We start from the raw sequence: 22,910 nt of genomic DNA, 5'->3' as shown, positions 1-22,910 counted from the left end.
ATGAATAAACAATGTTCGAATTACATATTCTTTTTTATAGAAACAAAATCTGCTTTATCCCTAAATTTATCAAAGAAGAAATGAAAGCCTTCCGTTCAAATTTAACAAGCCAAGAATTGAAGTTATTTATTTTCTAGGATTGCATTTTACTTTCTTTTTTTTTATTAATTCCATAGGCAAGACCTGTTTCTTTATCTTAGGTTGCTGTTATTATGTTTCAAATCTTCAGTTTAATGTGTATAATTAATGAAAATTTAAGTTTTGGAAAACTTCGCGACGGTGGCTGCTAATTACCAGGTTGAGGACTAACGTAACTACTGCTAACCCTTTGTAGGTAAGGTACAGTTAGGTTACCTTTTAGAAGGTTATTCGAGTTATCAACTGAACTTATGTGCACTTTATTTTCTAGTTCTTTCTTTTTTTTTTTTTTTTTTCTTTAGAGCATTGAACAAACAATACTCTTCATATTTATTGTGTAACTTTTAAGAAGATGTTGATTAATTTACAGTGCAAGTGTTGGTTTCATAATTTGAACCGGTGATAATTTATTAATTTAATTGTTTTACTATCGACTTAATGGTAGTATTTCAAAAATTCATCTAGTCATTTTGAGTGATCCTAAAAAAGGCATACTTTTGTGCCATGTCAACGGTAGACCGTGAGTTTGAATTCCCTACTGAACTGTCCATTCAACCACAAGCCCTCATAGGTATTACTGGTTTAGATACCTTAAATAATGCTGTACATCGTGCAACTTGGGATGCTTTATGCAATAATCGCCGATCAGAGAGGGCTCCTGTTCAGTTTAAACTTCTTTCTCCTTCACACGAATTTCTGAGATGTAAAACTAAGGTACACAAAATTTATGAGCAGCTTTTTTACATTTTAGCATTTTTTGAGAAACATATAAGAAATAAGTTATTAAATAATTTTAATTATATTTAATTTTTCAGAAAACACCTTACGAATTGCATATTCCTAAAGGAATTTTGAAACGCAACTGGATGCATAAGCATCTCATGCAAATTCCAGCAGTAATGGTTATTTTTTACGACTTAGATTGGGATGATCCTCATTGGGAAGAAAGGAAGATAGAATGCACTTCTAGAGTACAATCCATTAGGTGAAAATTAATATGACATTTTCACAATATGAGGATATACGCAAACGTGAAATTTTACAAAAGCGAAATAAAGATTATTCTGATTTGTTGTGTGAACACAATATATAATTGTTTATTTATGTAGTGACATTTAAGAAATGAGTCAGCATGCGCATTTTTTTCCGTTAGTGGCTGTACGGTGAAAACCAATACAAAAAAAAAAAAAATCCATTAACTTCAATTGTATTTAAACAATTTTTGAGGAAATATTTTCTGCCGTCACATAAAATTTAGATTTTTCAATATATGGTTTAATTTTATTTTTAAAAAAATACGTTAGAACTTTTTCAAAATATTACACTTTTTTTTGCAGAGCGGCATTAGAAGGTCGGAATACCAAAATTTGCCTTGTGTTAATACAAAGGACTGCGCCCATGCCTTCTGGAGAGGATTTATTAGCAGCGGATCGTGCAAGTGATCTTTTTCAAGCTGCGCAACTAACAAACAAATCTTTATTCATTCTTCCACAGACCAACCATCTGCTTGGTTACACTTCTAAGTATGTTGGCTAAAAAATCAACTTAATTTCTTTGACATGCAACTTTCTACTTACTCTTTTTTCATAAACAATTCAATTAAATTCCATTTTTGTTACAGATTAGAAAAAGCGTTTCATGAACTGTCACAGTCATATTACCAGTATGAAATAAGATTGATAAAAGGGCATCGGGAAAATATGAATAAAAAAACTCAAAAGTATTTATATGTAAGACATCATTTCAAAATGGGATTTTTCTCAGAACTTCGTCAAGATATGCACGCTGCTCATGCGTTAGTATATTATTATTGTGTTATTAAATTTGTTCCAACAAAATTTTGAAAGCCGGAGTTATTGTAACAAAATATCGTGGTGGAAGTATAGAATCAACGTCGCAAAGACGCCAAAAACCATTGAACTCTGAACTAATATCAATAATTTTCCTTATTTAATTGACAACTGAAAATTTTATTTTGATTTCATGTTTATTGACGTCACTAATTCAGTGTAGGTAATCATATATTACAAACTTTGCTCCTTACCATTTCATAATCCAAAAGTATAGGTTCTTTATTTAAGGATACCTAATTAAAGGAAACACCTCTTTCCCATTATCCACCAAAATGTAATGGTTTCAGAAAATTTGCAATAACATTTATAGTTTGAGATTACTTCATGGTTTAAAAAAATCTCTTTAGCGCAGTTTTCAAGAAAAAAAAAATCACTTGTTTTTTTATCTTTAATTAATTTGTTAATAGTTAATATTAAATAACGTTGTAAGGAACACTGTGCATTTTACGAAGTATTTTAATTTTCAACGCATGTGTGCATTTCAATAGTTTCATTTTTTAAGCGAACAAGTATAATATTTATGTCAGCTATCTTTTTTTTGGAACAAATTATACTTTTTAGGTGAATTTCATATTAGTATTCACACTAATTGTTTTATATTAACTATAATAATAATAATTTTATTTTTATATTAACATCTTCCTTTTGAATTAGTCACCAAAAGCGATGAACAATCCTTTACAATCTCTCTTTTCTTTTCTTTTCTTTTGGATAAAGAAACCTATTTCTTTATTTTATCGCTGTGAAATAGAATTAATTTTATACTATTCAAATATGAGAACCGCTCATAAAGTGCTTCGGATTTAACTGAAATCATAGTAATATTAAGGTGAAATAACAGTGTTGACTGTAGCGAGAGAATACTGTCAGGAGGCGGCAGTGCACTGAAAAAAGCGCTAATAACCTTAGATATTAACGCACCTTAGTCATATATTTGGGAAATCGGTCAGTTTGCCCACAATTCAACGATTGTTGAAACAAAGAAAAATTAATACAAAGTTAAAATAAAAAATATTTAAACAAGTATTTAATGTAAAATATATTTGAAACATTGGAAATGGTTGGTATACGGTTAACAACTTAAAAATTCAAACTCATTCTCAACAGATTCTTGTTCAAAAATTGATTCTGATTCGCCCGACATTTCATCTTCATCAAACAAACAAAAAGCTGCCATTTTACTACCTTTATCGTAATGCTGTACACATTCAAACCAGTCTTTAATTCGTCCATCATCCACTACAAAATTTTTATCTCGTAGAAAACCTTCCATTTTTGGAGATACATACTGCTTCCATAGTTGTAAATCTTTAAGGATTTGTTCACGTTTCTTTTGTTTCTCATTTTTCTTTTCCATTAAAATTATTTGTCTTGCTCTCTCTATTTCTTGCTTAATAACTTTCAGTTTTCTACCCTAAATAAATTAATCGTAATTAAAGTTGAAGTTCTTAAATTTTACTTAACCTTAACGAAAAATTTAATTCTATACATAAAACCTCTGATTTGTTACTTTCACTTTCTCATCTGGTTAGGCAACGGTTCTAAAACTTGTGCAATACTTGATTTTAAACTATCTACCCAAAATTTAGAAAGAATATCAATCGATCAGAAGTTGTAGTTCTGGTTGAGAGAACTTCTCTTAAGTGTTAATTGAAGTACCATATACCTTCTTATTACGATTAAAATTGACTAGTTCACAGAATTCACAGAAAATCTGATTAGTTGAAGAGCCATTTTATTAAATAACGTCTGTGGTTTTTAACATATTTCTGGGAACTTAAGGCAAAAAAATTATATACAAATCCTAAGTTCAATAAAATTTAATTTTTAAATTGCGGTTATAATAAGTGTTTAGAGAGTTCGGCCTATAAGTTTTTTATTATTAATTTCTTACTTTTTCTAATCGTTTCTTGAAAGTTCGTGCCAACAATGTAAAGAAGGTATTGACTGTTTGTTTATTTAACGTTAACGTTTGACAAAATAATTTTAGGATGATCAAACAAAAATCTTCAATTTATATTAAATGAAGGTCAGTGTATTTAAAGACGCATAAGAAATTAAGGATAATGCTAACACAACATGCTCTTCACCAGATCTAGGGATTTTCGGGATTGAAGTAATTTTAATACATTGTAGCTATAAAAAAAATTACAGCAATTTCGTGGATTATTTTTTACATCTATTGCGGATATAAAATGTATAAAAATTGACGATTAATAGAAAACAATAGCAATAAAGAAGTATAGAAATTAAAAAAAAAATCCTTACCAAACAATGCAGTTTACGATGTTTGAACTGCAAAGCTCTTTGTTCAATCTGTTTGTCCCATTGCTCTCTTTCTGTACCATCTAATCCGTAAGAATCCTCATCAATCATTCCACATAAAAGTTTTATTTGTTGTAATTCAAATGCTAATTTATTTTCATAAGTAATGTTATTTTTGAGTTCTTCAAGATGCCTATTAACTTCATCTTCTCCGAGTGATTGTTTAAGAATATGCCTCTTTGGATTATCAGGATTTTTATTCCAGTAATGAGCCAACCATTGTATTAATGCATCTTCATATCCTGCTTTAGTAAACAATTCATTTGCTTCCTCCAAAGTATCTTCAATTAAATCACTTATTCCTTTTGCGCGTGATTTTTTAGTCTTTTTTGGTTCTTTATTTTTAAATACCCCAAGTTTTTTAAATGGAAAATCACTGATTTTAAGTAAAGCCAAATACTTATTTTTTATTGGCCATGGAAATTTTGTTAAGTTATAATTTTCTAAATCTTCAAAAGACATTTTATTTAATGTATCTTTGTCAGTTCGTGTAGATTCCTGAGAGATTTTTAATTGGACCATATCTGTATTTTTTTTTACTATTTTTCCAACAGTTTCATTTTTTTCGTTTTCTTTTTGTTTACGAATTCGTTTATTACCCTTTTTACTGGATTTTTTAAAATTATTTATGTCACTTATGTCCTCAGTTTCAGTCGTATTGTCCATTGAAAAATGAACAGTCTTTCCTGGACGAACATCTTTATCATTCTTATCTGATAACTTAAGAATGTTTTTAGTCAATGTGAAAGGCGATCTTTCTTTAAATTGAGCTCTTTCAGCTTTTTTATCCATACTTTGTTTTAATAATAATTTATTTAATTATTATTATTTTTTTTATTGAATTGCATCACGTATTGCTTATTAAGTACTAGGCACTATGCAGCCTCGATTCAGTTTTTGTTCAAACAAATGATCTTCCTCTATAACAACCATTATTCTATTAGTTTTATAAGAATTGCTTATCCCGTATAATGTTTTGAGTTGATTGATTGAATAATATTTATAGCTAATGTAGAATAGTTAATCATGATTACAATGAAGCATAATCCACTATTGCAATAAACTTTCATTAGCTCGATTTTCTAAAATGTTATCAAATTATGGTAGATGCAATACCTTCCTCAGTAATAGTGAATGGGATACAGAGAAAGAAGGTCTCCACTCCCAGGTTCGAGAACTACTGGCCGCTTTTTGACGTTCTGTTCCTAGGAACCCCTTCAATACTCTGTGATGTGTTGGATAGTCTAATAAATGGAATCTTTGTAGTTAAGAGTGTATAATATGAATAGCCTCTCCTTTTAACATGACATCAGATCAGAAAAACTACAACTTTTATCAAAACTAAAAAAAAGGTGAAGCCTATCAAACTTGTTGTTGTGAAAGTTTGATGCTTAAGATCATAATTGATAAGGCAAATTTTGCTGGTGGAAAAGAAAGTAAATAAAAATAATTCTATGAACGGCGTGCAAAGAACGGTTCTAATCTATAAATTGGACAAGCGTTGATTGCTTAATATTTAAAAAAAAATATTATTATTGTAAATTGATTATTTTACTTAAAATACTTGTTTTGTTCCATTTACTTCAAATTATACAAAGAAAGAAGTTTCTGCAATTATGTGTAGGGGCAAAATATTGTAAAAAGTTATAATTAAAGTAGTTAATTCAAAATACAGAAACTGCATTTGCAGACTTTAATTGATTAAAAATACTGGTATTATGTATGTTCTAAGCAAGCTTCATTGAATATCTTTAAATATCTGTTCTATTTGAACCACATTCTGTCACTTTAAACGTACTTTATTAAAAATTTGTTGAGTTCTATAGTTTTTTTTTTTGCAATTCAAGCATAAGATAATCACATTAATCTTAGTTTGGGGTACTAGCCTCTTATTGCGTAACCTTCGTGAACAATTTTAAAATTACCATTAAATATCCATAAAAAAAAAAAAATTAAAGAAAGTCTCGTTTAAATGTTTTGAACTAATTAAAAAAAATATAATTAAAAATTATTTTGTTCTTTGTTTATAACAATAGGTTTTTAGGCTCTACCTCCTGAACAATGTGAGCAAATGCGACATAAATATTTAGAAAATTAAATAATAAAATCTTAATCTTTAAATGAGTTTACCGTAGACTAAAGAGTGCTTACTTTTATGCTTACTCTTCTTTCACTTGGCAATCATTTTATAAGCGTTTGTAAAATTTTGACTTTAATAAAATTAAAATAAAGTAAAAAAACAAATTTTTAATACAATACAGAAATTATTAATTCAAGAAATTTTATTAATTTTTTGAACGTTGACACACATGTCGTACAAGAACATGTGATTATTACTTACTTCTTCTTACTATTTTAGTAAGTTGTGTTAAATAAGAAACTTATTATGTGTAATATTAACAAAGGTATCAGAATTGAAGAGTGACTTATGAAGTCCATACGTACACTGATTGGTGCCAAGAATTTTCTTAATTTTAAAAAATTATTTCAACATTTTCCGAGAAATTCCTAACATATTGAAAAATGATTGAATTTCATTGTTTAATGTTGTTTCATATTTTTTACTTTATCTTGCCCTACTTATATGGCATTGCAATCGCGCATGTTTTTTTATTTTAAGTTTTCACTAAAATTATCCGTTTTTAAGTTCTGTGAAACTGAAAAATTGGTTTTTACCGATTAGGTTAGTCATTTGTTTGTGTGTGTTTGAAGAATCCCTGAGTCCATCCAATATTTATTTTAAATACCGATTTTGATGCTAACAAAACTGTCGAATTTATTCTAAATTTTACAATTATAGTAATAGAAATTCGTGTGGGTTCATATCCATTTTTTTTCTCTCTCTCAGTTAAGAGTTTGAAATATTATAACAGTTAAAATGTTTTAGAATGTTATTCTAAAATATTCCTTTATTATTATTATTATTATTATTCTTTCTAAAAATGTTATGTTTATTTAACGCTTCACTACCTCATACACAATCCCATACTAAGTGTGACTGAATAAGTGTGAACGCTGGAATAGTTCTAAAGAAAGTCTAGAAAAAAAAGGACGGTAAATATCAATTCGTTTCAAATGACGTTGCCCATTTCTTTTTTTGGTTGACATTTTTCGTTCTTCATTATCTTGTTCACCAGCTTTAGCTTAACATTGTCAAGTAGTATATAATTCTATTCTGTTCTAATTTTTTAATTTTTTTTTTATTGTAACAGATATTACAGCGAAGCATACAGTAATCTATTAGAAGTTCATGTTTCATATACAAATGAATTTGAAGTGAAAACTGTAGCTGGCTTCGTAGGATATAAAGTTTGTAGAGTTTTATTTTTATTGAATAAACCAAGAGATGGAATATCACTATTTAAAGCACATATTGAACATTATAAACATAAAACTGGCGATCCGCATTTGATGTTTCAACATCACGCTTGGTTGTCTAAACAGTGAGTACGATATTTTGGTTCATCTATCGATCTATCGAAACTCTTCTCTCTTTTTTTAATTAAGTTTATTTTTATCATTTATTTATTTGTTATTAACTATTTTAATTACTACATATAGATACAGCATGTTTGCTGAACTATTTGATGAGATGATTCATCATGGGCTTCCCGCTGTACAAACACAACATCCTGGCTTTTATTATAAATTAGCTGCTTCACATGCACAGATTAGAAAGCAGTTAACCCAAGAACTTTGTTCGGTATGTATGTATATATTGATTTTTAAAAAGTTTGAAAGAAATGGGGTTGAAAAAAGGGTTATGTTTTTTAGTCAATGACCAAAGAGTCTTGGGGGGGGGGGGGAAACCTTAAATTTTGCTCAATATCTTGTTTAAATATCTTCAAAGTTTGAATGCTTACCACACAATTGCATCCATTTCTTTCATTTGAATACCTATGACAAAAAAAATATTTAATGGTATTTATTTCTATTTGAGAAGATATTTTGGCTTTCTTCTAAAATCGTTTTAGTGTAACGTTAGTTTTATTATTTAAATATTATTTATGAGATTAAATGAGTTACTAAAATTCTGAGTTTAGAGAGAACATCGTGTTTGGACGGGTAAATTTCCTATATTTTTTTACTTTTCCGCAATTTGCTTGAGAACGAAATCTATTAGTTTCTACGAAGTTGGTATTGGTATTTATTAAAAACTAAAAGTCCATATCTAATTTTTTTTGGGAAATTTCACTTAATGGTGTAGTGGGAATAAGCTTCGCTTTAAACTGACTTAACAAGGTTGCACAGCCCTATACTAAAAACCCTATATTTTCAAATACATATTATGTTCCTTATTCTTACTCTATTTAATTTATTTTCGTAAATTATATTTACAATTTTTGTTTGTATGTTTTTCTTTAATAGGCATCGCTCACTTATCCGACACCAGACCCATTGGCACGTGTAAATAATTTAGAATACTATGGGCAAAGACCATGGCGACCATGTCAGCTCAGTGCTGAACCTCTTGATTCAGATTTAGAACGACAAGGAATACAGGCTATACAATATAACGAATTACACAATATTGATCATTCGGTACTATTAGTTTTATTAAATGTTTGTTGTTTTAAGATATTTTTAACTTATGTTGAATTTAAATTTGTTTCTAATGTTTGAATACAGACTAAATAAAATGCTTTTAAGACAGATAATGAATCTTTTTACTCAAATTGCAGGGAATAATTATAGGATTACTAGGAAATGCAGTTTCCCAATTTAAAACACATCGATGTCCTAGAATGAGAAAACATCTGGGTTAGTTCTAAAAATGATAATTTCTAATCTATAAAAACAAAAAACAAAAAATGTATAAAATTATTACTAATGTTTTTCAGTCGTTCAAATGGCCGATGAATATTATATTGCCAAAGATTATGGAAAAGCTTTAACGTAAGTATTACAGTATATTTAAGATAATTTGATTATATTGTAGTCAATTTTATTTATTGTGTTTATTGTTACAGTCTGCTGATGCATATGATGTGGGACTACAGATCGGAAAGATGGTTTTCAATTGTAGATCGATTGTTGACTACCGCATTATGTTCTGCATACCTCACTGCAAGACTACATGAATATGTATCGTTGTGTCTCGAAGCAATTGTTAGACATCCTGAACCAAGTCGTATACTCTCCAACATTAACGCTATTGCAAATGTAATTTTCAAATTTCAATCCTGGCCTGATGATTAATTATGAGTTAAATTTATTAGTAAAAAGAAAAATATTCATAGGGTCCAATTAAACTACTCACCACATCCTCAAGATGCCCTATAACACTTGATTAAGTCAGAAGCACTTGAGTTTTTGTGTTGTTAAAAATTAATTATACAATTTACATGTTGCTGATGCCTTAATTTTAGGATGAAATATCAAGTGATTAACAACGGAATGTTTACGAAATAGTCTTGAATTATGCCCGTCCTCAATAGGATGGATTCCTATGGATTATTTTATATTAGGCACTTCAATTTCGTCATTGCCACTGGAGACGAACAATATATCCATTATAAGATCTTGAAATTTGAAGTTTCCTACAGAAAACCTTGAGGCAGCAGGCTGGATTAATCCCGGGACCGCCGCATTCTGAGCTCTACATCAGGGCCAACATCTTCTTTACTAATTATATTCAAATTAACATGGAATCTTTCAAAAAGACGACTGAAACTCTAATGTTATCCTCTTTTGACTGCTAGATAGATGGAAAGATATATACTTTGATTCTTTTATTATACTATAAAAACCAATTATTATGTTTACAGGGAGGTATACCCGAAAGTGAACCAGGATTAAATACTGTAGAATGTACAAAAGCTGCCATATTATGGAAGCAAACAAAATCAGAAACCCCTTTAATCGTGGATACGCAAGTATTTTCGCCGCCAATACAATGTAAAGCTGTTTTGGTAGAACATAAATACGATTCAATACGGATTGAAATTTTCGTTAGGTTGTAACTATTTTGTAAAAAGTATTTTTATTTTTGAACACTCAACAATTTTTTGATTTTATTGTGTTTTTTTTTCAATAGGTGTAACCTTCCAACTCAGTTTACATTCTCTAGATTAAGTATTGTTACATGTGGAGGTAGCGGTCAAACGAAAGAAAATGAAGTTACATCGGATCCTGTTGACTTGACCTTCCATTCCAGACAGTTGAAGAGCTATAGTGTTCGTATAGAACCTCATCCGGATGATGTTGGAAAACTTATGATGGTTAGGAAAGATATTATTTTAAGTACATTCATTTCTGAAAACATAGTGGGGTCACTGGTTTTATATATATATTATCCGTCGCAGCAAGCATTTTTTTTAGTTTTTGTTTTATGTTACTTACCGTTTTCGTGTTTTCATTTTTAATCACAGTAGGATTCATCAATTTGTTGTGAAGAATTTGACTTCCACTTATGTTTCTGTCACTCACTAAATTTGCTGACTCCGTGGCTGAGACATAAAGGCACACTTGCAAATTCTAATTCTCTGCACTAAATTGATGAACAGCTGACGATGGAAGAAAATCTTAAACCCGGCAGTAAATAATAATAAAAAAAAATGCGTAGGATAATACTTTGTTTATAGAGACTAGAACCATTTGTTATTAGATTTTATTTTAGTATTCTATTAGCCGTTAGGCTGATACTGTTCATAATTCCTTTGAAAATATATGTATTAAAATTGTCAGATCAATTCTGTGCTGCTAAGCGTAGGAAGGGTTGAAGGCCGAATTATTGTGATGAAGTTCAACGGCCTAGGATCTGATCTCACCTTTGGCTATCCTCCTGAACTTCAATTTTTCAAGTAAGTTAAACATATTTTAGTAACCCATTTATAGTTTGTCTGTAAATAAAATAAAAAGTTTGTTCTGCAAATTGTAATCAGATATGTTGTGATAAGCATTTGTTGTGAATTCATTGATACAAAGTAAGTTACTATTTTTATTCTATAGCCTCAGTTTGATATTGTGTAAGTTTACAAAAAAGGTAACAACAACAACAACAACAACAACCATTTTTGAAAATGCCGTTTTTGCTCATTTTCAGCAACTTTTTTCTCGAAATCTATTATATCTATGTTGTTGCAAAAAAATTACAGTTGTAAAGGAGGATTTGCCCTACATTTTAAAGAAAATTTGGGAATTTTATCTTTTATAGAAACAGAGAAAAAAATTGTCAAAGTTGGGAGTTTTTCAATGTTACGCTTTTTCGTGCAGTTTTTGATGATCAACCCTTATACAACTGTCCTACCGGACAGTTTTAATACGTATATGCTTGTTATAAAGTAATTTTATGACATTATTTCATGAAACAATGACGTAGGTTTTGTAAACCATTAATATACTAATAAAACTCATTATTAGCTGAAGTTTGTTATATATTCAAGACATTTGGTGAAACAAAATAAAACTTGAGTGAACCTTTTTTGTCGCAGAAAAACTGAAGGTGCTGAATATGAATTTATAAGAATCAAACCTTGTTTAAGTTCTGTAATTTCAAAATGGGAACCTCTAGTGCATTTAGCATTGAGACATGATCCACCGTCCTTATTGGGCGAGTGGTACAGAATAACAGCTGTTATAAAAAATGATGAACCATTCCCGGCAACTGAATTACTTATTACATCATTATATTCAAGTACTTTAGAGAATGAGGCTAAATTGGACAGTAAGTATAAAATAAATTCATTACCATTATTGTTATCATTAAATAATTTTTTTGTTGTAGCATTGATTCTTATTCTATTTCAAACTAAGGTCTCAATATTTTTCTGTATTAAACTGAACCTTTCCGAACTATTTTTTTTTTTAATTTGCGAACTCATGTGATTACATACGAACTTATAGTGGGTTTAGTGGCTACAAATATTGTATAATTATTTTTAAATTGAGTTATTTTCCTAAATTCAAGAGAAATTTAGTTTAATTAGAAAATTAGAAACAGATATCTACAGGCAAACACAACATAATAATGTTGGTTTGGCTACAAAATTAAACGTACAAAAAGAAACTTGTCTTTATTTTTTGAAAATGAATCGTTGGCACCTTATTTGATACAAATTAATTTAAAATTCTATTTATATTTATTAAGCAGACATTAACATTATTAACATAAACTGTTTAGTGGAATTCCGTGAGATGAATAACGAAACAAGATTACAGCTGCCACATACATTTAACCTACCCGATACCCTACCTGGTATTTCTACAGAATTTTCCATTCTAGTTAAATGTACAACACTTTCGCCTAGAAGTATTGATTTTAAAGTAAGTTGATTTTTAATTATGTAAGCAACACGAAAAACTATCTAATATATGTATTTAAAGTATTTAATCTTTACTTTTCTTTTTAACCGTAAGTTTTCTGCCAACAGGTAGGTTTTACTATGTTGATGGAAAGCGGTAAAAAGGAACGTTGCGAAATAGAAACTCGGGCAGAATTTGATGTTGTTGAACCGTTCTCATTTAGTGCTACTTGTTTGACGACTAAATTCACACCGGTAGCTGGACAATTATTTTCCGATGAATCTTTTTTGGTTCAAACATCATTAAGGATTATATCACCTTGGCCAATATTTTTACATTGCTCTTCATTTCAAGAGGTTAGTAAAATACTTAATGTGCATTAGTTAAAGAATTGATAGAAATAGCAAATATTTTTACTTGCTGACTTAGAATTATTTTAGAATAATTTGCCTTAATTTTTAACATTAAATAGTAGTTTTACATAAATATCTTGTCATAACAAGTGACGAATCAAATAGATAATTCTAAAATCGTAAGTCCTCGTGAATATCTCAACAGGCATAGCAATTTTAGCTTACAAAAAGACTGCGAATGAATTATTTATTTATCTTTCATTTCCAAATTCACCATAAGCTGAAGTGGAGCTGGAGGAACTTCTTCCTCAATCTTGAAACTGTTTTTTATTCGAGTAAATACCTTTTTGTGGAAGCTCCGCGGAACTCACTGCTTGGTATGAGTCAAATCATTCTCTAATATTATGAGAACATAACAGTAATAATAATAACAACTGAGCGCTAATGACCCTGGCTGTTGATGCGCAAAAAGTAAATAAATAAATTAATAATAATAAATAATTGCTAAATAATACTTTCAGGGGGAAAACTTTGTTCAAGATGGCAAATATCAGTGTCCAGTCAATGGTTTAGTTTTGAATTCTGAAGAAGTTGCGACCTGTTTGGGATGTTTCTGCCCTACCACTTCATCACAACAACCAATGAATATAGCAGTATTTACTTTACTGTGGTCTAGGTAAGCAAAAAATGTTCTTTTTTTTTAATTAATCTTAATATAAGGAAGCATTGAAGTTTTATCCAGCTCGTATCTTTCGTACTGGTGTAATACATCCTAGGGAATTGGATTTATTTCTATCTTTCTTATATATTGAAGTTAATTCTCATCAGATCAAACGAAACTATATAAGAAAAATGATTAGTTTAAAGAAATTGCAAATGGTGTTCAGAAAAAGATAAAATTTAATATTAATAAAAATTGTGTGTTAGGAAAGGTAATGAAAGTGAACGATCTGAATTTCGACATACTGTTGGTGATATGAAAGTAGCCTTCAACGAAATAACGATTAAGGTAGAGATGCCGGCTATGGCTACATTAAGATCCTTACTACCTGTGAAATATCGTATCACAAATAAATCTATAACGAAAGTTCATTCCATTAATCTTACAATGGATCCATCAAATGCCTTCATGTTTTCTGGTTGTAAGCAGGTATGTTATCAATTATATTTTATTTTAATTATTATATAACTGTGTAAATCTATAGTAATGGTCCTTCATTTTCACTTTGTTGGACATCAGAATATTTGTTGGATATCTTTCCCAGGTAGTCTTCATTATTTCTTCGGTTATCGAGCTGTGAGTTTTGGGCATCAGTCCATGATAGGATGTCTCGATAAACCGCAATTTGTTTTGCTCAGTCAGAAAAACACTCAAAGAGTAAAACAATGGACTGTCTAACAATAATAATTGCGTTTATTTCATTTTTTGCAGCTATTAAAATAATATAATTTTAATATTAATTTGCAGCCAATAATTTCTATATAATTTAATTCTAATGAATTTACTGTTCCTAAATTTGAATGAATTTTCCTGAATTTGGTTACATATTAAAGATTACAATAAAAAAAAAATCTTTTTTTTTTGTTCCATGGTCAAGACGGTATTTTTTATCCAACCAAGTAGTACAAAGGTTCTAGATTACAATTTGTATCCGTTATATTGCGGATCAGTAATTTTGCCTAAATTACGCCTCAAGGATTCAGAACTGCCCAATTTGCAGCAAATGTTGGACAGAGTACTTCCTAATAGTATATTTGTTATGGTGAGTAATAAGAATAGTTTTAATTTTACATAGATATATTTAAATTGAGCAGATTAGAAATAGATTTTTTTTTTGTTTTTTTTTTGTTTAGCCAAATGGGAAAACTGGGGACGAAACTAATGATTGTAACATAAAAAAGTGTTGTGATAACATAACCTTACCAAACACATAGCATCAGTTTAGTATTTAGTTTTTAAAGAAAAATAATTAGACTAAATCGGAAACAAGAACGATATTATTCATCTTTGAACATAACTATATGGTTTAGGGTTTAGTAGTCAAAGACCATTGTTTGACGATTTATTCAGTGCAAATGTACATTATTTGTTTTAAATAGTGACTGTTTAAACATATGATAGTGATTAATGTGGTTTATACTCTTGTTTATGACTTTTTTCTAATGTTTTCATTTATTTATTTTTATTTTATTTGAATGTTCTACTTAAAAGGGTAAAATGTTTTAAAACTTCATTCGTCACTATCACAATTCATTTGTTGTAATATGTTTCATTTTTGTATACATTTAATTTTTTTGTACCTTCAATTTTGTTTAAAGCATTTTTTTTTTTTGAGAATATTTATAGGTTTTATAGTTAGTTGTTCATACACAATACATAAAATAAAGATCAAAGATGTTTAGGATATTGAAATGGGTTATTATTATTATATTAATTATTAATTTATGTTGGTATCATAAAATTGCCAGAAATTAATATAAATTTAATTTATTCAAGGAGTATTGCTTTCGGTTTTTCTATTGCAAAGGGAAGATTCAAGTAAAAGTTGAATCTTCGGTGTGAAGAGCCGCTGATATATCAGTTGTGTTAGAAAGATATAACCTAACAAATATTTTGCAAGAGAAATTTTGGTAAACGAAATAAGTTCAACAAATCGGTAAAATTAATAAAAATCCGATACTGGTCAGAAATATCTATCACGTGCTTGCATGGTCGGATTAAATGCAAGATAATCATTATTTTTTTCAATTCTGGCAACTTTATGATCGGAGAAATGAAATTATTGTACGAATTATTTTGCCTTGTTTTCTTGAAGTAAATTTAATGATGAAATATATTTTTTCTCTCTCTAATAAACAAATTGAAAAGAAGTAGAAGAGGTTTGTAAAAACTGTTGCAAGATCAATAAATCATCTGATTATATGTAATTTATATCTAAAGAAAGGTTAGATAGAGCAAGATAATTGCATTTTAAAATATACCTTACTTTCTTTTTATTGTTATATTTGGTGAAAATTTTTAAAATGCCTTATAATTTGTGACTTATAATCAAACAAAGGTTTGTGATATATTTTGGAGATATTTCCTGTATAAATGATCATCTATTGATTGCCATAATAATAAAACTATTGAAGATAACAAGAATTTTACATTAGCAAAGAATTTGGATATCAATAATCTAGAAGTAAGATAATGTTCAAACTGTTATTTACTTAAAAGCTACGCTTTTTTTAAAAATTTTTTATTTAAAATAATTATATTTTCACTTCAAAATTGTTACCACTTTAGCACCTAAATTTTTTATTAATTTGCTTTTTATTTTCACTTTTATTTAAATGTTATTTCAAAATACGTTCATTTTCATTATTCACGTTGATCATTTCTACACTTTTTATTTTAAAAATAAAACAGTATTTTTTTCTTCTTCGTGAATTGATAAATTAACGAAATTTAATAGTACACCTTATTACTGGAGTTATTTTAAATAGCAATAAATCTATGTATAATCGAAAAGAATTTTATAACATTCCAGTTGATAGTGAATATAATTTGTTTTTTCATACATAATCCTTATTGTATATACAAAATAATTTTGTAAAGATTGTAAAAAGAAAAGTAATATTTTATAATATATATTTAATTGTTTGCCAGAATAATTTTTTCGAATTTTATTTTAGTATGCTATATTCGACTGTGAAGAAATATTTACTGCAGATCATGGTTTAATAAAAATAAAGGAAAAGTTTCTGTACCTAAGAAGCTATTAATCTTGACTTTATAACCCGGTGTTTGTTACCATCTTTACTATACCTTCAATTACATTCCAAATGTTCACTCTGAGATTTTTATGACAAAGTTGAACAAAAGCGGCCAAAGTTGGACAAGCAGATACGAATATGAGCGTGTAGTACCTTGTTGAATCCAAATCACACAAACGAACTTTAAGCAATCAAACAATTAAATTAAAGGTCATGATTTTATCAGATTACAGTCCACGTACATATTTTCACAATTCCATACAGTGTGTACTAAGCATCGTGCGGTATTAATCCATCATTTCACACTCAGCGTTAATGACTTCCATAAAACATTCAATAGAATTGCATTTTTCCATTAACTGCATTACCCACGTCCACCTCGTGTGTAGATGAATATTATATTCACTAACAATTATACTTATGAGACTCCTTAGAGATCAAGCTTCCGAAGAGGAAATGAATATTTTAAATATCAGAACTGTACCCTGCACTCACACATTCATCCAATAACTTACTCATACCGTGCCTTACTAAATAAATAACTTATTAGCGGTTTTCTCACTGCTGAATTTTACTTAAACTGTACAAATCACAAATGACCTAAAATACCATAATCATTCACAATAAAACGATACTTATATACCATTCATTAAAGTGCCTAGCCAATACAGTCTCCATATGTCATTCGTCATAGAAGAGCTTCCTTTACAAACTTTTTAAAAGCATTAAAGTTTCGATATTTAAGTCAGTATGAGAACATAGGTGTAGACATAGATAAACGCCCGTTTTTTGAAATTATTGATTATTTATGATTAATTATTATGCTGCTTGATGTAATTATTGATGATTTCCTTCATCTAGAGAATCTTCAGGATGGGGGAGCTGAATTCGTATAAACGGACTAATTAAAGCAAATACTATCTGAAAATTGACCCAATAAATGGTTCACAGATTGTAGTTTAAGGTTCAGAAACTTGATATTTTCTCCTTGTTTTACTTTCAGCAAAATGACAATTGCAACCATTCCAGCTCAGATTCTGACTGTAGTGTAAAGTAATTCTGTCCAGTCCTCGCAAGAGTGCTCTTGTCTATGTAACATGTAGTTTTTAAAAAATGGGAGGTTGTATAACCCAACCCAAACTCAGTTTTGTTTTCGTGCTATAAGTTTGATTTGAAAACAAATGAGTTTCTTTAATTTAATCTCATATCTCAAGAAACTCCATTTGAAAATGCTTTTTGTTATAACACTTGCTTTGTAATTTTAATAAATAGAATTTCAGTAACCCGAATCGTGTCGGCTATAGCCATGAATAATTTACCTTTGGAAGTTGCAGTGCACTTGTTAAGTTTTTTAGATGTTAAAGACATAATTAATTGCAGTGAAATAAATAAAACTTGGTATGACATTATTAATACAGAAATAGTTTGGAAAAGATTTTGTAGAGATGGGATACATCTCAGGGATCATCCAGAATGCAATGGTAATAAATGTATATTTTTATGATTTTTGACTGAGTAATGTGTACATTTGACAGTTTAAAGATGGACTTAAAGATATTAAATGGAATTTTTTACTAAGATAATATGTGTATATTCCATATTTGCAGGTAAACTTTATCCTCTAAAACCCTTCTGCTACTGGAAATGGTACTACATTAATCATGAAAGAATAATTCAAAACTGGTTAAAAAAGAAGTACAAAAAATATCAGATTTGTATAGGAGGTGGGAGTTTTAAAACGGCTGCTTATGACGGACAAACTTTAGTTGTATGTACTACTTCCAGATTAAGAGTGTTTAGAATAACAAATGGAAATCTTCATAAATTGCAAAATATTGCCGTTACTGAAGGCATGTTGATATTGCTTACATTTATTCGCACTAATACTAAGTACATCGTGCTGAATTGTGGAAAGGTAGTTGCTGTTTACAAACTTGCTGATGAACGTTATAAAGAAGAATGTATGTTTTATATGGAAAATAATTCTACACATTTAGTCAGAAGTAACATAAACGATGATATTTTTCAAGGAAATGTTGCGTTATCGTTTTTTTCAGGGCAGTTAAGTAGTATAAATTCTGTATTACAAGGAAATATTTTATATTTTTTTGTTAAAGAAACAATAATAATTTGGAATCTCTTGAAAATGGTTTGCCAATCAGAAATAAAGGCAAGTTCATTTATTGTTGCTCAAGATAAATGGAATATTTATATCTGCCCAGATTACTGCTCAATCAATGCTTATGATGATGAAGCAAACAATTTTCTTTCCATGAGAATCAATTGGAGAATATCACAGATAGAAACAAACAAAGATATATTACTAGCTTTAGAAGTAGATAGTTTTTTGTTGGATGATTCTAGTGTTAGAAATATATGTGCGTGGAATAAGCATACGGGAGAACAGTTATACGAAGTTGCTTTGACATTGCCAGATTTTTGTTTTTTACATCCATATTGGGACATTCTTTTGGGAAATGTTACTTCTGGCGATGATGTGTGCGCGATTGCATTAAAAAAACCTGAAAGATTATGGACGCGAACAACAAAAAGACGAGAAAATCCTTTTACAAACCAAATTTATTCATTAGGATTTCGTAAAATGGCAGTGAATAGGTTTCTAATTACCACGATTGAATCAAATACTTCCTACCACATTATAGATGCTAGAACTGGTGAAACAATATATACTTTTGGGAACAGTGAAATAAATTATGTCGATTTTGATATTCTCATGTTTACCGAATCTTTCAAAAAATATCTAACTGTTCAAATTTACTTATGACTAAATTTACATTCTCACTTAAAGGTTATTGTAATTTATTTATTTTAAATAAACGTTTTCTTGAAAACTGTGACACGATATTTTTATATATATCTCCTCCAAGCAAAGTCATCCCAAAACATTTCAAAATTGGCTTCATAATTTAAAAAAATTGGCAAATCCCATGGAATATCTTCTCCAGATGTTCTGAGAATTGAATTCTTTGCCGCCATCTCAGCTGGACGAAGTGGTTTGAGATTTAGGATCCCTCAATCAAGACAATGGTACAAGTCTTCTCATGGTCTCATTTGGCCGACTCTATGAGGAGTATTTTGAGAGAGGATTTTGCTCCATCCTCAAGCTTCTAACATATTATTAGTAGCGGTAAATTAATTTATCCTAGGTTTATGTATGGTTTGGAGGGGAACATATGAATTATGCTGGCAAAAGTATACTGTAATATTGAATGTAGATAAATCTGGTCAATTTTTTTTCTGGAGTTTGTGCGAAATAGTTTAAGAACTATCTCTTGTTAATTAGTAATAATTTTTAGAAATGCTTATAAATATTCGTATTATTTGTTAATGGAAATGAAACAATTTTATTCGTTGAAAACAATTTTGTTATAAAATTTCAACATTTCCACACAGTAATTCCGAAAATCCCGTCTAGATAGATGTGTAACATGGTTTTAGGAAAATGATGAACATCAAAACCGTACGATTGACCAATTATGACGTGCCATATCGGTCCATATTTTTCTTCTAATGTACTTTTCATTATACTGGCTGCTTTCTGAAACGAAAATTTAAAAAAACACTCTTTAAACTTTTGTTTAATGAGAGGCGTGTAGATAGTCAATTTTCTATAAACGAAGGCTAAATGTTAATCCATGTTATTTTGGTAACAAAACACAAGATTATTGTGAGAAAATAACAAATAAGCACATTTCAGTTCTCTCGGATCCATTTAGAATATTTGTAGAATAGAGAATAAGTAACATTTATTCTGAGAAAACTTATATCAATTCAATCACGTTTTCTGGTATGAGGGTTGTATAAAAATGGCATTTTAGAAATATGTAAAGATAAAGCCTTTTCTGATCTTGACATGATGTAGAACGTTGATCTAATATTTTTTAAAAATGTATTGCCGACGCGTAGAGTTCAATGATAATAGTTGAGAAACAGAAGAAAAACCTACGAATTTTATTTTACCGTCTGTCGGCCATAAATGTTTTACTTTTTTTCTCGTCGAAATTCAATATTAAAAATGCAGGCTGGAAGAATTTTACTACATAAAGGTTTTACTAATCATTTTGGCATTGTATTATTTTCCCCTCAATTCAGCGAATTATTCATCTTAGATATTTAGACACCGCATTAAAATTTAGAATCCTAAAGAAAACCTTCGGATTTTACGTACTGTAGAAATTGCGACCAAGAATGCAGAATAAAAACTAGTTAGTTTTACAAAATCGCAATAATTATGTTTTTTAATAGTAAGAAATTTAAAAATTAAACGTGCAGTTTTATTTTTAATTTGTGATGTGACCTCTAAATCCTTTCACCACTCGACTTAGCTCAGTCATTTTAATTTGTTAATTCAATTAAAGGCAGAACAGATTTCAAGAAGTTTCATGTCAATTTTTCTGATTTTACAAATGGGAAATGATATGGCCGACCATTTATTTCGATCTGGCGTAAAGCTTATATAATGGGACAAGCCCCTTTCTGAGCACCAATACTTCTGAGGCAGTATTTCTTGGTAGTCCGGTGGCCTATACACTTCATCTTTCCTCTTCAGATTCCTGTGCATTCTTTTTTTTGTTAAAACATTCTTATCTTCTATTTAGAAACTTAGAAAGTCTTTTGATTGTTTTATACAATACTATTATTTTGGGATAAGGTCTTCGCTCTAAAATGTAAATTAGCAATAGACACTATTTGAGATTTGGCGCTCGGAGGCCAACTGAGATAAATTTTATGAATTCTTTTTTGTTGCTAAATTTATGTTCCTCTTATTTTTTAAATTCTTAAGAGTCTCATGCACTCAATTTTTCATTTTCTATGTATACTAGTAAGTAATGAGATAATATATTAAATAATTTATAAATACATCAAGCTGGTGTTTATTTTTCTCGTAGGTATTTAGTAACATTTCCGTAATCTCTGTTTGGGTATCATCGTTCATATCACTCGTCTGAAAAAAAAAAGGGTAAACAAAAAAGATTTTATGAGTTATAATCTTAATTTCATTTCGAACTAAACTAAAAATAATTCACAGAGAAAAACTTGAGGCTTAATTCTTGTTATTATTGACCAAAAGTAACGATGAAAAGTAACTTTCTATAGAACACTTAGTTCTGAAGGAAGGTTAACGAGATAGCAGTCGAAATGAGAGGCGCATTTCATAAAAGAATTAAAATTTGACTGAAATTTTCTCCTTTTTCCCCCCAAAATTTGGGATTAAATGGTAATTTAATGCTGTAAAAATTGAATGTTACCTTGGTAATAGGATGATTAAATGCGATACTTCTGTCTATAGCCATATTCGTTTTCTAATTGGTTAACAAAATAAAAAAAGCCTTGGAATAATTTATGATTAGGAAAAATTAATTACTTTTAAATATTTTTTTTTATATTTAAAAAAAAAAGAAGCGAAATATTACAGATGTTTACCTAAAACATTTTAAATTACTTTGCAACAAGGTTCTTCATATTATTTTATTTATTAATTTTTTAATTTATTTAATTTGTTTATTCATTTAATTTCTGGTCATTATTTAGATCACAAATAAAAATAAAAATGGTAATTTAGAAAGAAATCTAACGCCATAATACTCACAAAAGCAAGTGAGTTTAGCCTACATAGTGGTAGGTGCAAATAATAATCTGATATCCCCCTTAAAAGGCATTTCTTTGAAGCAAAATCACGAAAAAAGAGACATCCCATTATCTTTGACTGCAGCTGTCAATTACAATGTACGTTTTCCTGAAACCCTGAAGTTTCTTCCAAGTTCAGTTGACGCTGAAGGAGGTTGTTGGTTACTTCATCATAACGCTCGTACTGCTTAAAATTTAAGGTCTCTGAATAAGTTTTAGAAAACATGATTAAGGAGTTGAACCCTCCAAAAATAAATAAAAAAGAAAAGGTTTTCCAATATTATGCTGTAAAAATGCCTTTCTGATGTAGACGTTATTGCCGAAGAGGCGAGGCGAGTGTTGTCTAGTGGTTATAAACGTGACTTTGTAAGTGGGAGATCCCCAGTTCGAGTCCCGCGGATAGCTACGTTTTATTTGTTAGAAAAAAAATATTAATAGTAAAGTATGGGCTTCCGTCCCTGTCCACAATACCTAAATTAAATAAATAAATAAATGAAATAAATAGATTTTAGATGAAAAAGTAATGCATTTCCAACACCTCTAGGGGCATAATATCCTAGAGTTCTGCCTTAAAATAATATTAAAATAC

The 22,910-nt window shown here is 29.3% G+C and overlaps 3 protein-coding genes across 5 annotated transcripts; 1 reads left to right on the top strand and 2 right to left on the bottom strand.

Annotated features, from left to right (window-relative positions):
- Positions 1-340: 340 nt before the first annotated feature.
- Positions 341-19,530, top strand: gry (trafficking protein particle complex subunit 11 gry). The gene is made up of 21 exons (XM_074129198.1): positions 341-852; positions 954-1,123; positions 1,476-1,661; positions 1,760-1,933; positions 7,529-7,759; positions 7,878-8,019; positions 8,685-8,858; positions 8,999-9,077; positions 9,158-9,212; positions 9,287-9,479; positions 10,085-10,272; positions 10,354-10,537; positions 11,004-11,119; positions 11,750-11,982; positions 12,439-12,581; positions 12,689-12,916; positions 13,435-13,589; positions 13,841-14,063; positions 14,512-14,676; positions 14,768-18,153; positions 18,280-19,530. The coding sequence occupies exons 1-20, from the start codon at positions 643-645 to the stop codon at positions 14,846-14,848; spliced, it is 3,330 nt and encodes a 1,109-aa protein (XP_073985299.1). The 5' UTR covers positions 341-642; the 3' UTR covers positions 14,849-18,153; positions 18,280-19,530.
- On the bottom strand, positions 3,013-6,632 carry LOC141454688 (uncharacterized). 3 transcript variants are annotated; one of them, XM_074129202.1, is made up of 4 exons: positions 6,468-6,632; positions 5,433-5,560; positions 4,260-5,236; positions 3,013-3,405 (listed from the first exon to the last, which is right to left on the bottom strand). In XM_074129202.1, exons 3-4 carry the CDS (start codon positions 5,106-5,108, stop codon positions 3,064-3,066), a joined length of 1,191 nt encoding a protein of 396 aa, XP_073985303.1. In that variant the 5' UTR covers positions 5,109-5,236; positions 5,433-5,560; positions 6,468-6,632; the 3' UTR covers positions 3,013-3,063. The 3 variants fall into 3 exon arrangements, with proteins under 3 accessions (XP_073985303.1, XP_073985302.1, XP_073985304.1); XM_074129201.1 differs by lacking the exon at positions 5,433-5,560; XM_074129203.1 differs by lacking the exon at positions 6,468-6,632 and having other exon boundaries at positions 5,433-5,575.
- LOC141454689 (dynein axonemal light chain 4-like) lies at positions 19,153-22,101 on the bottom strand. Its single transcript, XM_074129205.1, has 3 exons — positions 21,943-22,101; positions 21,555-21,638; positions 19,153-20,231 (listed from the first exon to the last, which is right to left on the bottom strand). The coding sequence occupies exons 1-3, from the start codon at positions 21,985-21,987 to the stop codon at positions 20,070-20,072; spliced, it is 291 nt and encodes a 96-aa protein (XP_073985306.1). The 5' UTR covers positions 21,988-22,101; the 3' UTR covers positions 19,153-20,069.
- Positions 22,102-22,910: the final 809 nt, after the last annotated feature.

Source organism: Rhodnius prolixus, unplaced genomic scaffold (assembly GCF_049639745.1).
Source record: "Rhodnius prolixus isolate KJV_2025 unplaced genomic scaffold, Rpr scaffold_9, whole genome shotgun sequence".
Lineage (NCBI taxonomy): Eukaryota > Metazoa > Arthropoda > Insecta > Hemiptera > Reduviidae > Rhodnius > Rhodnius prolixus.
This window is presented reverse-complemented; position numbering and strand designations above follow the sequence as displayed.

Excerpts from the sequence above, each read along its gene's own strand:
- gry (XM_074129198.1), top strand. The coding sequence starts at position 643 with ATGTCAACGGTAGACCGTGAGTTTGAATTCCCTACTGAACTGTCCATT. Across the intron at positions 11,120-11,749 it reads CCTGAACTTCAATTTTTCAA|AAAAACTGAAGGTGCTGAAT; the intron begins GTAAGTTAAACA and ends TTTTTGTCGCAG. Across the intron at positions 11,983-12,438 it reads GAATGAGGCTAAATTGGACA|TGGAATTCCGTGAGATGAAT; the intron begins GTAAGTATAAAA and ends TAAACTGTTTAG.
- LOC141454688 (XM_074129202.1), bottom strand. The coding sequence starts at position 5,108 with ATGGATAAAAAAGCTGAAAGAGCTCAATTTAAAGAAAGATCGCCTTTC. Across the intron at positions 3,406-4,259 it reads ATCGTAAACTGCATTGTTTG|GGTAGAAAACTGAAAGTTAT; the intron begins GTAAGGATTTTT and ends TAATTTATTTAG.
- LOC141454689 (XM_074129205.1), bottom strand. The coding sequence starts at position 21,987 with ATGGCTATAGACAGAAGTATCGCATTTAATCATCCTATTACCAAG. Across the intron at positions 21,639-21,942 it reads TTAATCATCCTATTACCAAG|ACGAGTGATATGAACGATGA; the intron begins GTAACATTCAAT and ends TTTTTTTTTCAG. Across the intron at positions 20,232-21,554 it reads AAAATAAACACCAGCTTGAT|AAAGCAGCCAGTATAATGAA; the intron begins GTATTTATAAAT and ends TTTTCGTTTCAG.